Source organism: Chelonoidis abingdonii, chromosome 1 (assembly GCF_003597395.2).
Source record: "Chelonoidis abingdonii isolate Lonesome George chromosome 1, CheloAbing_2.0, whole genome shotgun sequence".
NCBI lineage: Eukaryota > Metazoa > Chordata > Testudines > Testudinidae > Chelonoidis > Chelonoidis abingdonii.
Window position 1 is genome coordinate 228882598 of NC_133769.1, and position 15166 is coordinate 228897763.

At 40.2% G+C, this 15166-nt stretch overlaps 1 protein-coding gene across 2 annotated transcripts in view; it reads left to right on the forward strand.

Moving 5' to 3' along the window:
* Positions 1–15166, forward strand: part of MAP3K15 (mitogen-activated protein kinase kinase kinase 15) — a 194637-nt gene that overhangs the window by 48666 nt on the left and 130805 nt on the right. For both annotated transcript variants that reach the window (XM_032777972.2, XM_032777971.2), the window contains exons 2-3: positions 6086–6225; positions 11120–11143. In XM_032777972.2, coding sequence (XP_032633863.1) covers positions 6103–6225; positions 11120–11143 — 147 coding nt within the window. In that variant the 5' untranslated portion in view covers positions 6086–6102. The remainder of the gene's footprint in view (positions 1–6085; positions 6226–11119; positions 11144–15166) is intronic.

Sequence of the window (15166 nt, forward strand, 5' to 3'; positions counted from 1 at the left end):
TCAAGGTAATGGGAAGGCTGGAGTCAGGAGCTGGCATGACTGGAGCATTGTGCTCTGGCAATGTCCAGTTGGCAGGTTGTCCTTTTGGAATTGTTGAAGCCAGGAGGTAGTCTCTTCATTTCAGGTATTGCCAGCCTTGTTTCATTAAGAGAATTTCAATACTTTTTTTTTTTTTTTTTTTTTTTTTGCTAAAAAGAGAGGCCATAATAGGTCAAAAATTAGTGAGATTATCAGCATCAAACAGTGGTTTATTGAGAATAGGTGTTAGCAGTTGCTTCTGTAAGAGATACATTACCTCTTCCTGTTCTGAAAAGAGGCTTTGACAGTTCCCTCCAATGGACTTAATGCCCCGTCATTCATTTGCACTAGCCATGGAGGACATGGATCTAAATTGCAAATAATAAGTTTTTATCCCTGAAGTAAATGAAAATTCCCCAGAGTGCAGAATTGTTGACTCCACAGCTCCATCCAAAGTCTTGCACCCATAGACCTACTCAATTATGTCTTGTCCTCAAGTGGGAGAATTATTGAAGGTCCTATGGTACCAGCATGACTACCCTGCTTGTTTTCAGACTAGCACTTTGAATTAGTCCTCATAGGGCCGCATTTGGCTGGTAGGGTAAATGCTGCACATTTGTGGGCTATTTTGCAGTGGCAATTTTTCTTCCTTTATTACTTTCCTCTTTCTTAGAAATATAGAATCTTGATGTGAAAGCTCTTGATTTTATTTTAGATTCCACTAATAGTGCCATGAATCATACCACAGTCATATAAAGATTTATAGGGTAAGCCAGTTCCCACTCCGGTCACTTGTAATTTCATGAAATTATATGTTCCTGTAGGATGTGTTTAGGATGGAGAATTAAACTCCATCATTTAAACTTGTATATTAATGTATTCCATGCAGTGTCATACAGTAACTTCAAATTCTTTTCTTCATCAAAGGCAATGTTCTTCTTGTTTCAGTTGTCCTAGTTCTTTATCTCTGGCCTATCCAGTTTCTAAGATGTGCTGGTATGGAACTGTACTATAACGAACTGTACATACAATGCTCTATAATAACACAAAGACTTAATCAGAGCTAAAGTATTCTACAATTTATTAATAATGATGAATTACCTTAATTTAATATAAACTATATGTGTACATATAATAGTTGTCACAATGAAGAAAAGTTTTAAAATGTATTTCCACCCTTCTTTTGAGAAAGAGCTGAAATCCACTTTGAAATTTTCTAGTCACAGAAATCATTTTCAGAAAGAAACTATTTCCCTCTCTAACCATGATATAGCGGGGCAGCTAAAAATATCTTTTGTACTTCAGAAGAAATGAGAAAGCACGGATGTGTCAGGGTGGATTCTTTGATCGTAATGAAGGTAATTGCTGCTGCTCAAGAAACAAATGCCATCTCAGTAGCATTGCTTCTAAAATAAAACATTTTGATGTGTCTGCTGTCATTTTAATTAAGTGACTTCCCCACACACAGTGAATACACCTGTTTCTATCTTTTTGTAGTATGTTTTTGAAAATCTTTCAGTGGAACTGTAAATGTGCAATTTTATATCCTCGATATCAAGTTTGGTTAAGGAAACATAGGTCAGGCAGTACTTCGAATCTTTGAGAACTTTATTATTAACAGTTATTAGATAACCGTTATGAGATGCCTTTGTGTGTGTGTGTTTTTTTGTATGAGAGGGACTCTAAGATACAGTCTGCCCTCTTTAACAGAGCCTGACAATGTCACCATTAATTTACGAGTGTCAGGAACTCAGCTGCCTCTGGGCTTGGTCGTCTAGCAATCCAGTGAGCTTGGAGGAGCCAAGTAAACCTTCGCTAAGTGACGCAGAAGAGCCAACAACTTATGACCTGTAGCAGCAGCAGCACTGTGACTGCTCAGTGCATTCCATGCCCACAGCTCTGCCAAACCTGCTTCCTGTCTGGCCCTTGTTTTGACCTTTGCCTGCTCTGCTCCAGCCATAGTACCTGCCTGCCTCTGACTGCCCCCACAATTTTAATTCCTGGCTCTGACCACTGTCTTGTCTTCTGACCATGCCTCTTGTTCTGCCCTCTGACTGAGCTCCTATCACTAGGTTGCACCACCCACAGTGTAGTGTGTGACGGTGGGAACTCTTGCTCCAGGTCTTGAAACACACGTCTATGATAAAGGAGGCTGAGCCTAAGTTTGAACAGAGAGACCATGGTAGCACATTTGGTGGACAAACTGTTCTGCCATGGAGGATATGAGCCAGATAACAACTGCAGATGCATTTGATCATCATTTATGTAGATGTCACTAGAACTGTGAGATGTCCCTGTGGATCTCAGGACAGCTGTAAGTAAGGTAATCCTTGCCTTTTTGCAACAATGCTAGATCTTCAATTCAAGTGCAAGATCCTTTGTCACTCTAAGGAGATCTGCAGGGTTATGAATTTTAGCATTACTGTAGGGTGGGATATGGCAGTTGGGGTGAATGTACTTTTGGAGGTGCTGGGGTAACCATCAGCAGAGTTTAGTGAGCCACCCACAAAGCTACATGCAGCAAAAAGATGACTGTGCCCTTGTCAGTAATGAGATAACAAAATACATTAAAAGTCAGTATAGATGACCATTGACACTCATTGCTTTCAGCAGCAGCAACACCAGTCAGTTGACAAGAGCCTCTGGGCTTTCCTCCTTCCTCAACAAAGGAAGAGTGCTGAGATTTAACCACATCATGTTGAGTACTTGTTGCTGCCATGTTTTGCCCCCAACCTTTTACTACTAGTTCTGTGACCCACTGGACTCAAAAGCCACACTTCTGTCCTGAATTAACACAGCTAGTGCATAAATAAAGCTTTCCTTTCCATTCCCAGTACCTCAGTGTACCCTTGGAGAGGATGCTTAGAGTGCTCCAGGGAATGGGATGTCTCCTAGCTGTTCTAGTCTAGATCCTAACCATGTCAAGAAGCCAGTCCTGAAGTTTCTTTCTGTTTCACCATTAGTAACTCTGCTTTCAGTTTCCTCCTTGGCTCCCCCCACTCTTCTTCTATATCGTGCCCATTCAGTTCCAGGGGCTCTTTGAATTTCTCTGTCATGGCTGCCATGAGATCACCTGAAGTCAAGGTACTGACACTAAAAACAATTATTTTAAAAAGGAGGGGGGTGGGGAAATCTTGTTCTCCTTTCTGCCTTTTCTTGTGATGCTGCTGTCACTGTCCTGTTAATTTTGTTCTCCTTAATAATTATCCTTTATTCTCTCTTCTCCTACACAAAAAAGTCATTAATTTAGAGTTAAGGTTCCCAAGTGTATTTTTTCACACCAGTGCAAACACTAAAAGACCAAAGGAATTGAAGTAATGCGAGATTCATGCTCAGTGCCGTACCATCAGGATGCTCAGCTACACTTCTACTTCAGTATGCACCTTTAAAACCAAATGAAAAAGATGGGGTAATGTTTTCAGTTGGCAGGATGAAGAAGAATTTCAGATGAAATGACAACCAGGAAATACAGAAATAACGCAGAAAATATTTGCATATGATTCTGATCTTGCACCAGTTCTACACCAATTCAACTTCTTTTGATCAGAACCTGATGTCCTATTATACTATTAGAGTGGCAGAAAAGGACCTTAAACCTGCCCAAATGGACAGTTAAGGATCCCATGCCTAAGCTGTGCTGATTGAGTCCATAGCTATCAGTGAAATAACTCCTGATTTTCACTAGTTTAAGTGAGGTGAGAATCAGGCCCTTTAACTTACTGTGGTATTCTGTGGTATTGGTGCTCTATGTTTAAAGCACCCAATTGGAGAGAACCAGGAATACTTGTGCATAGTAGAACCCAACTCTGAATCTCCCTACTCTTTTGTTAAGCTAGCTTGTGTTATTATTAGGGCCCTACCAAATTCACAGTCCATTTTGGTCAATTTCATGGTTATAGGACTTTAAAAATGGTAACTTTCATGATTTCAGCTATTTAAATATGAAATTTCATGGTGTTGTAATTGTAAGGATACTGACCCAAAAAGGAGTTGTGGGGGGTCTGCAAGGTTATTGTAAGAGGGCTGTGCTACTGCTACTCTTACTTCTGTGCTGCTGCCGGTGGCAGCACTGCCTTCAGCACTCTCACTCTGGAAAGTGAAGGTAGAGCCGCTATCAGCAGCAGCGCAGGAGTAAGGGTAGCATGGTATGGTGTGCCTCCGAGCTCTGAAATCAGCACAGAAGTAAGGGCAGCAATAGTGTAACCAACCTTGTGACCTTCCTGCGAGTCCCTTTTGGGTCAAGACCCCCTGTTTGAGCAATGCTGGTCTCCTCATGAAATCTATAGGCTAAAAGTGTACAAAAGACCAGATTTCACAGTCCGTGATGTGAATTTGATAGGGCCCTAGTTATTGTTTTAACGTGGCTTAATTGATTAGATTTAACATATATAATTATGTGTTCGATTTACTCGCTAGAAATCTCTTAGGAAAAGCAACTCTGTTTTTGGAGCTGGGAGAAAGAAGCTCTTTTAAATGATGTTTGAAAATATTGTGAAAATTTCTTTTCACACTGAACAAAAAAAACTTCTCTGCCTATTGAAAATAGTAATAATGAATATACAGGGATGAATGATGTCTGCCTGAAAGGCAGGTGTTTGCCTCTGCTTTTATTATCAAATTATCAGTTAAATGGATTAAATTATGTTCTTGCTGCTTCATACATCACTATCTAACATGCAGGCAAAGAAAATAAATTTCAGTTGTAGACTATATTATTTGCTTGGTGCTGCATTATGAATTTGAAAAATACAACTTTGTTTCAATAAATTATATTATGGTTCATCAACAATGCATATTGCTAAATGCAGTATCTATGTCCTACCTGCACACATTGTCTAAATTCTCTCATCAAGAAGGTGATTTTGATTTCACAGCATTATGTTCCCACAAAAACAATTTACACAGGCACAAAACCCACATTTCTCGAGTTTTTAGACTTGTTTTTCTGAATGTTAGTATGCAGATCCACAATCAAATTCTCTAAATTTCCCTGCATTATATACCACTTACATTTCTTAAATGTGGTGCTGAATTATTATAAGGGGAAAAAAATGTAGATTTTAATGTGTATTCAAAGCACCGTGTACTCTACATCTAGCCCTTTTGGTTTCTATAGGTATGTCTGTACTGCAGCCAGGAGATGTAATTCCCAGCTCGGGTACGTGTACACATACTAGGTGTGCTCGAGCTGTGTGCTAAAAATAGCAGCATGGCCGCAGTGGGATGGACAAGCCACCTGGACTGCATACCTAAGATCTCAGATGGGATTATACTCTGATGGCCAGCCTGAGCTGCCACCCATGCCGCTGCAGTCACACAGCTAGTTTTAGCTTGCTAGCTCAAGCACAGCTAGTGTGTGTTTGCCTACCTGAGTTGGGAGTTATGCCTCCCAGCTGCAGTACAGACATATAGCCTGTGACATTCTGATATTGAATTCTTCAGCAAACTGGGAACTCTGTGGAAGCTTTGAGAGGACCAGCTGAATTGGTTGGAAAGTACACCAAGATGTGGCTGGGAGGCACCCAGTCTGGTTTGGGTTGTGGGGACAGAGAATTCCTCTCCCTGCAGCCCCCTATGATTTTTGAAGGAAGTGAACAACGAAGGAATGATGAAAGGGGTTGGTCTCAGGAGGTGCCTCGGTGTCTTGGTACATGATTTGGGTCACTTGTGCATTAGTATAAATTGGCTACTGACCTGGTGGCTGGCTGGTGTGGTTTGCCAACGCGGGCCCTTGAGATCTCTTGCTGTGATGGCATAGAGGTAGGCAAATGGGACTTGCTTTCCCTCAGATACAGCATTCTCCTTTCTGGCAATAGTAGTAACTGATGCTGGTAACATTTTAGCCATTTGTTATTTTATTTACTGCGCGTGTATGTGTCTGTCTCTTCCCAGGCTGATGAGAAAACTTATTTTTAAATAGACCAAATGCCATATTGAATGTATGGATTTTGTCTGTTGCCCAAATTTAATTCCATTTTTTTTATTTTGAATTCTGTAAAATAAGAATCAGCTTGGAAATGAGTTTTGGTTTTGTTTTTAGCTGTTTCGTCCCTGCCCCTTGTTACAGATGTTGCAGTAGTGGATATGAGTGATGTTTCCAGACAGCCATCACTCTTCTACCACCTTGGAGTGCGTGAAAGCTTTGACATGGCCAATAATGTTATACTCTACCATGATACCGATGCTGACACTGCGCTGTCGCTTAAGGTAAGGTCTTCACTTCAAAATCCATTTTAATACAGATGTTGCAAATGTAGAATCTCATCCTGCAAACACTTATGCATCTTGGGAGCTTTACCTCTGTGTGTTGACTACTTAACAAAATGGGAGTATTTGTGTTTCTAAAATGACATGCAGGCATGTTTAGGCCTATAATATGGAAATTGTTTTTCTTCAGACTGCTAGACATGGAAACAAGTGTGTAGTTCTGATTTTCATTAGCTCAGTCACAAGTAAGGTTTGTTTCTTTCTCTTGACTATTGTAAGTATGCTATAAAATTTTTTTTAGGATTTTTGATTAATAATGACACATTTCATTTGATTTAGGCCAATATTTGAACATAGTTTTATTATTAGTCAGCGTACTCATCTCCATTACTATAGGTTTGCTTTGTAGTTTCTAGAGGCTGAGTGGGTGAAACTATATGCACACACACACACTCAAAAATTCATCTGCTGTTGCTGTGGGGTGAAGATAAGAAATGTCATCACAAAAGCTTTTTATAAGCTTGTCATTTAATTTTATATTAGGGCAGGGACTGGCAACCTTTCAGAAGCGGTGTGCCGAGTCTTCATTTATTCACTCTAATTGAAGGTTTTGCGTGCTGGTAATACATTTTAACATTTTTAGAAGGTCTCTTTCTATAAGTCTATAATATATAACTAAACTATTGTTGTATGTAAAGTAAAAAAGGCTCTTAAAATTTTAAGAAGCTTCATTTAAAATTAAATTAAAATGCAGAGCCCCCCAGACTGGTGGCCAGGACCTGGGCAGTGTGAGTGCCACTGAAAGTCAGCTTGCATGCTGCCTTCGGCACCTGTGCTATAGGTTGCCTACCCCTGTATTAGGGCAATAAGTGTTATTACACTGTAAGCACTCTGGCTAGCCATGGGCAGACTGCCCTGGACACAATCATAACTCAGGGGTACTTCTGTCCATTTTAGCAGAATAGAGGCAGACATCCTCTTCTGTGCAGCAGATTATCCCTATCTTCACATCCTTTAGTCTCTTTGCTGTCCCCACTGCTAAAACCTTTGTCGCAGAGTCATAGAGGTTAAGACCAGAAGAGACGAATAGATCATCTACTCTGACCTTCTGTATGTCATGGGCCACCAACCCCACCCAGCACCCACACATTAAACCCAACAATGGAAATGAGACCAAAGTAAATGAGATCGAAAGAAGACTGGACTAATATTTGCCACAGGCAGATACTCGAAGGGTCCAAGTTGCACTAGTGCTCAAGGCTGTGATAATGGCAGGGAAATGATTACTTGAGAGAGATGCAGATAATCCTGGCCAGTGACGTGCATCCATGTGCTGCAGAACAATGAAGAAAAAAAAACAATATCACTGCAAATTTGATCGACGAAATTCCTTCTGTATCCACATATGGTGATCAGTTAGGCCCTGAGTGTGCCAGCAAGAACAGCCAGCCAAGCGTCTGAGAAAGAGAATGCTCGATGCCATATCAGAGCCCTGGCCCTCTGTCCCTAGTATCCCATCTCCAGTCTTTGCCATCCCTCATGCTTCAGAGGAAGGAGATTAAAAAAAAAATCTCTCAGAATACATTGGAGCGGGGAAGGGAAATCCTTTTCTGACCCTTACCAGTGGTTGGCTGAAACCCTGAAGCATGGACATTAGAAACATAAGACGCAAACTACAGTGAGCCCCAGCGCTGTTAAGCCCTGCCCCGCACCATCACAAGCAACCTCCATTTTACAATTGCACTCATGAATTTGCCCAGCTCTGTCTGAAAACTAATTAAGTTGTTTGCCCTGACAACTCCTATTGGGAGACTGTCCCAGAACCTTACCCGTCTCATGGTTAGAAACCTTCTGCTAGTTTCCAGCCTGAATTTTTTCATGGCCAGTTTATATCTATTCTTGTTCCAACGATGTCCTTTAGCTTAGATGGCTCTTTGTTCTCCCTGATATTTGCCCCCCTATAGATACTTCTGTATCTACAGAGAGCATTCATAATCCCCTCTCAACCTTCCTTTTTTTTTTTTTTTTTTTTGAGAGACTAAACAAACCAAGCTCTTCCAGTGTCCTATGATAAGATAGGCCCTCCATTCTCCTGATCTTCCTAATAGGTCTTCTCTGCACCTGTTCTAGTTTAAACTCAACTTTCTTGAATTGTGGTATGTAAATCAGCTTCTGTAACAGATGACTGGAGGCTAGCTAATGTGACTCCAATTTTTTAAAAAGACTCCAGAGGCAATCCTGAAAATTACAGGCTAGTAAGCCTAACTTCAGTACCAGGAAAATTTCTTGAAACTACTATAAAGAACATTACCAGACACAAATGAATATACTTTGTTGAGGAAGAGTCAGCATGGCTTTTGTAAAGGGAAATCATGTCTCACCAATCTGTTAGAACTCTTTGAGGGGATCAACAAATGTGGACAAAGGTGATCTACTGAATATAGTGTTCTGGGATTTTCAGAAAGTCTTTAACAAGGTCTCTCACCAAAGGCTCTTAAGCAAAGTAAGGGATAAAGGGGAAGGTTCTCTCATGGATTTGTAACTGATTAAAAGACAGGAAACAACAGGCAGGAATAAATGGTCAGTTTTCAGAATAGAGAGGTAAATAGCAGTGTCCCCTAGGAGTCTGTACTGGGACTAGTGCTGTCCAACATATTCCTGAATGATCTGGAAAGAGAGGTAAACAGTGAGGTGGCAAAATTTGCAGATGATACAAAACTACTCAAGATAGTTAAGTCCAAAGTAGACTGAAAAGAGTTACAAAGGGACCTCACAAAACTGGGTGACTGGGCAACAAAATGGCAGATGAAATTGTGTTGATAAATGCAGATTAATGTACACTGGAAAAATTAATCCCAACTATACAAATAAAATGATGGGACTAAATTAGCTATTACCACACAAGAAAGAGATTTTGGAGTCATTGTGGAGAGTTCTCTGAAATCATCCATTCTATGTGCAGAGGCAGTCAGAAAAGCTAACAATGTTAGGAATCATTAGGAAAAGGATAGATAATAAAACAGAAAATATCATAATGCCACTATATAAATCCATGGTATGCCCACATCTTGAATGCTATGTGCAGTTCTGGTCACCCCATCTCAAATAAGTTATATTAGAAATGAAAAAGATACAGAGTAGATCAACCAAAATGATTAGAGGTATGGAACGGCTACCATGTGAGGAGAGATCAATAAGACTGGGACTCGTCAGCTTGGAAAAGAGATGACTAAGGAAGGGATATGATAGAGGTCTATAAAATCATGACTGGTGAGGAGAAAGTAAATAAGGAAGTGTTATTTACTCCTTCACATAACACAGAAACCAGGGTCACCTAATTAAATTAATAGGCAGCAGGTTTAAAACAAAGAAAAGGACGTATTGCTTCACACAACACTGTCAACGTGTCTCACTGCTAGGGAATGTTGTAAAGGACAAAAATATAACTGGGTTCAAAAAAGACATAGGCCAGGTCTACGCTACATACTTACTTCAGTATAACTACGTTACTCACAGGTGTGAAAATCCATATCCCGAGCAATGTAGTTCTACCAGCTTTAATCCCCGATGTAGACAGAGCCAACATAGCTACCACCCCTTGTGGAGATGGAGTTATTAAGCCAGCATGAAAGCTCTCTCCTATTGGCTTAGAGTGTCTTCACCAGCAGCACTGCAGCAGTGCGGCTGCACTGATGGAAGTTTGCAGTGTAGACCTTCCCTCAGATAAGTTCATGGAAGGCAGGTCCATCAATGGCTGTTAGCCAAGATGATCAGGGATGCAACCCCATGCTTTGGGGGTCCTAAGTCTCTAACTGCCAGAAGCTGAGACTGGATGACAGAGGATGGTTCTCTTAATAATTGCCCTGTTCTCCTCGTTCTCTCTGAAGCATTTGGCATTGGCCACTGTCAGAAGACAGGATCATGGCGTTAGATGGACCATTGGACTGACCTCTTATGGCTTCTTATGGTGATTAGAATTGTATACAATACTCCAGATCATGTCTTATCAATGCCTTGTATGATGCCTTGTACTTCCATGCCTTGGTCTTCTCCTGTCTTGATTACTATAACCTCTTCTTCACCTGCTCTGCTTTTCACTTTTTCCCACTCCACTGCTGTGCAAAAAGCCTTTGCTAAATTCTGCTTATTGTCATAACATTCTAACCATGTTGAGCACCGAACGTGAGGTTCTTCATTATTTTTATCTCTTCTCAAATCAAATTCTGTCTCATTATCCTCTTCTCCTCCCAACTCAGACTCAGAACCTTTCCCAGTCCTTCTTTCATCTTTTTTTCCTACACTCTCAAGCCATCTTGTATTCTCCTTCCACTTGTCCATTGAGCATGCTTTTTCTTTCCTTACGGTCCCTCCTTGAAAACAACTTCTTCTAGAGAGCCTTCCTTGGTTCTCCTCATGGCAGCCTCCCTCATCTGAAATGATATGCTACTTCTTGTGTATCTTAGGCCTGGTCTACGCTGGGGGGAGGGGTTGATCTAAGTTACGCAACTTAGTCGACGTACTTAGATCAACTTACTGTGGTATCTTCACCACAGTGAGTCGACAGCTGCCCCTCCCCCGTTGACTCTGCCTGTGTCTCTTGTGGCGGTGTTGATGGAAGTTGGAAGTGCAGGAGTTGATGGAAGAGTGCTCGGGGGTCGATTTATTGTATCTAGACTAGATGCGATAAATTGATACCTGCTGGATCGATCACTGCCCGTCGATCCGGCGGGTAGTGTTGACATACCCTTAGTTTGTACCTTTACTGAGGCAGGAAATATGACTTACTCAGTCTGTAAAGCAACATGCTCACTGATAAGACTATGCAAATTATTTTTATTGAAAATAATAATCCAGACAAATGTTCCTAAACTTTTTCTTGATCTTTGTTTTCCAGGACATGGTATCTCAGAAAAACACAGTAAGTATTAAATCCTGATTTCTTTTTTTAACATAATATGAAGATGCCACAAATGATTTGATTTTGAAGTGACTAACGTGAAAAATACCCCATCAGTATTGCATAAGAGGGTTTGCCAAGTCATGCAGTAGTTGCTATAATGTAATCAAGAAGGCTACTTCCTTTAGGTGCAGTATAAATTACTGTAAATCATGCTGACTTCCTCTCCAAAGCATGTTGTTGGTGACATTTTTCAGAAATTAGTTTGTCTTTGTGACTGTTGGGAAGATGTAGAAAATAGATTTTATTTGACTACATGACCCTGGAGGTCTGGTGAAAAAGCTTGAGAGAGATTTTAACTATTATAATATATTGTAGATGGACAACCAAGACAGCACATTTAAAAAGTTTTATTGGGGGGGCATGGGGGGGTGCATGCTAGGGTGCATTTTAAATTCCAGGAAACACATAGAGAGAGATTCATGGTTCTGACAAAAAACTTGTGGGTGCGAAAGCTTGGTTCTCAAAACAAAGTTATTAGTATTACATTTTCTTAATACCAACTAAAACTAAACAGACCAGGAAACCAGTCCAGTATAAAACATATTTTTGGATGTTTTAGTTCTATTGCGTTATATTTATATGTAGACTCATATTAAAGGATGATTTAGCTCCTTCTGCAGTTATATAGCTTATTATACTTCAGGTCATTAAAAGTGGCCATTCCCAATTTAATACCGTACTTTCTAAAGTTGAGAACTGACTTAATTTGTACAAAGCTGAAACCTTGCTTTATCACTTTTTGTTTCCATTTGCGCATACACCTAAAACTTGTATTCTATTTTGCATCTACAGAGCAAGAATAAAGACATGAACTTGTTATTTTGTTGTTTGAAAACAAGCAGTTTTAAAACTTTAATTGGAGTTACAGGTTAAATTTGGTAACTTTAAGACACTATGTAGATAAGAAAGCTGCTGTGTAGACCAATATACAGCTAGATTAGACTAAGAAAACATGAGTAAGGGATGTAGGGCCCTCAACCCCTTTGCTTGGCCTGCCTGGTAAGGCCCATTTTAGCTCCAGATGTGGTATGGAGTATGCCCACCACTATCTCTGAATATGTTCCCTGCAACCAAGGGTAAGGGGTATGGGTGGTGGAACCTTGCTTCTGAACCCCACCTACCCTCTAGCTGGGCTAAGTAGCTGGCTAGGCTCTAGGAGGAGAAATAAACTGACTTTTTCCAGAGCTACACTCACTGCATCCCTACCCAAAGCAAGAGAGGAGCAGAGGAAATGTGATTGAGTCACAATTTCTTCTAGGGGTTGCTCTTGGGTTGGAGCAGTTATGTGCTGCCCCTTCATTCAGGACTGATCACAAAAGCACCCTCCAGTCTGTAGTAACTCCTGACACCTTTTACTAAAGTGTTTACTGGCTTTTTTTTTTTTTTTTTTGATAAAATGCCATCAGAGAGAGGTACTAGTTTTAAGTTCCAAGCATGTATTCTTGACTACTTTTTTTTGGGGTGGGGGGGGGGCAGGGAATATCGCTTGGTTGAAATTTGATAGTAGATTATATTTAAATTTATATCCTTAATTTGTTATCTCTGATCAGTTTTATCAGAGATTACTGTGACAATGTTGTTAAATAACAAACTAATTACACTAGTAGATCAAAGTTTTATAACTAAGCTGAAATTACTGTCTCTCTGCATAAACAAGAGGCTGTTTTTTTCCCCTTCCAGAAGTAACTGCATGCTGTAGACAAGACTGTGTTTTGTCACTGTTACAATATTCTACCATTTGAAGCTTTTGGATAAGGAGGGTTACTTCACTCCTTGGATAATTACAGTGTCAGTGTAAATGTAAATGTAAATCAGATGAAGTGAACTGCTAATTAACCCTTTAGGTTTAAATGGCAAATATTTACATTAGAATTAATGCTGATGCTATGGTGTTTGTTTTTTGATTTTGTTTTCTGGTTTAATTGTTCTCCGTTGGGGAAACCCCAACACAAATTGGCTGTGCTTTCTGTTTGGCAGTAGAGATCAGTAGGGGAAAGACTACTTCCCATGCCTGCCCTGAGCCATGGAGAATCCACAGAGCTGCTACTGCAGTCTTAAGGCAGTAGTGATGCCTGCAATCCCTTATGCTTTGTTGGGGGAAGAGGGCAACTGAAACTGTCCCTAGCTACATCATCCCTTTTTCCTGGCAGTGCAAAAGCAGTCTCCTGTGTGGTGTACGCTAGGTGCAGAGCCACTGTCCAGAATCGTTGCCCTTAAGGACTTAATATTTTAGTGTTGCCCTTTATTCTGGAAATCTCAAATCCCATAAAAAGGGCAAAGAAAATTACAGTGTAGAACAGTAGTTGAAATACATAAAGATATAAACTAGATGTCAAATGTTTCCTTTGCAGTGATTGTTTCTTCATTCTAAATTAATAAGTAAACCTAGAAAAATGATTAATGTTTTCCCTTTAAAGAAAATGTAAATCATTATACTAATTCCGCTTCAGGGAAAGAGGGAGTAGAGAGAAAGTTGAACGTAAACAGAGAATGCTACATTGGAAACAGTCCAGCAGTTCATTTGGGACTTGGCCTGGGTCCATAGCTGAAACGTGAAAACCACAGAGCAGCTCTGTAAGGCTAAGTGATAAGATTGCAACATAGATTTAATAACTGATTTGGAAAGTATAAGGGTGGGAAAACTGGCAGATGTAACTTCTAACATCAATAATGAAATATTTTGAGATTGGGATAAGAGTCTGTTCTATTTGACTTTCCCCAAAGCAAGCAATTAAAATTCTGTGTTGCTAATTTACTGCCCCTCTGAGATGTTTAAAGCATGCAATCTACAATTGGGATCTCAGTTCCCAAAACAGAATTGCCCTAGCGTGTAACTAAAGGTCAAAATTCTCTATGTCGCTTCCATTAGGTGGTTCTTTTTGTGTGGAACTGATTGTAGCCTTAAAGGCAGTCAGCTGCTTATTCTACTCAGCGATGGTGTAGCTCTACTGTTTCTGTCAAAGTAGTTATTTATAAAATAAATCACAAATATCCAGCCTTGTGGAACAGTCTCATCTTCATCTCTCTGTTACCATGAAGCAATGAAGGTTTGGGAACTTGGCTTGAGGATATATTCTTGGACTTGTAGAGAGTGTGTCTGGGGATAATGTATTTTATCCTTAGAGGGAAAGGATAAACTTGTGTGTTTTATTAGGCTTCCTAACTTCTCTTCTCCAAATCACAACTGGTGGATTGTAGGAGTGCAACTTTAGAAAAACATGAAAACCAGAGCTGGTCAAAACCTTGACTTTTCACAAAAAAATTTTGTAACAAATTTGTCATTTTTTTGGGACAAAGAATCAAAAGTCAGAGAATTTCTCCTAGATTTCATGAAAACTAAGGCACAGGAGCTAGAAAACACAAGACCTAGGAAGAAGTGGGATTAAGCCATTTGTAAAGATTTCTAGAATCAAAGGGCAGATGGACGGTGCTGTCCAGAGTAGTTCTGGCCCTGACTGCCCATCCTTCATGATACATATAAATAAAATTCAGGGTGGTTAAGCAATGGTACAAATTGCCTAGGGAGGTTGTGGAATCTCCATCACTATTGGTTTTAAAGACAGGTTAGAAAAACACCTGTCATGAATGGTCTGGTTATTACTTAGTCCTTCCTTGAGTGTCGGGGACTGTACTACGTGACCTGTTGAGGTCCCTTCCAGTTGTACATGTCTATGATTCTATGATAGTGGGACGCATTTGGTTTATTTGAATGTAGGTAGTGAGGGGTGGTGAGTTAGATACAGCCCACCCTGGAAAGCAATCACAAAATCATAGATGTGTCCGACTGGAAGGGATCTTGAGAGGTCATCAAATCAAGCTCTCTGTGCTGAGGCAGGACTAAATAAGCCTATACCATCTCTGACAGGTGTTTGTCCAACCTGTTGTTAAAAAATCTCCAGTGATGAGGATTCCACAATCTCCTTTGGAAGCCTATGCCAGAGTTTAACTCCCCTTATAATTAGAAAGTTTTTCTTAATGTCT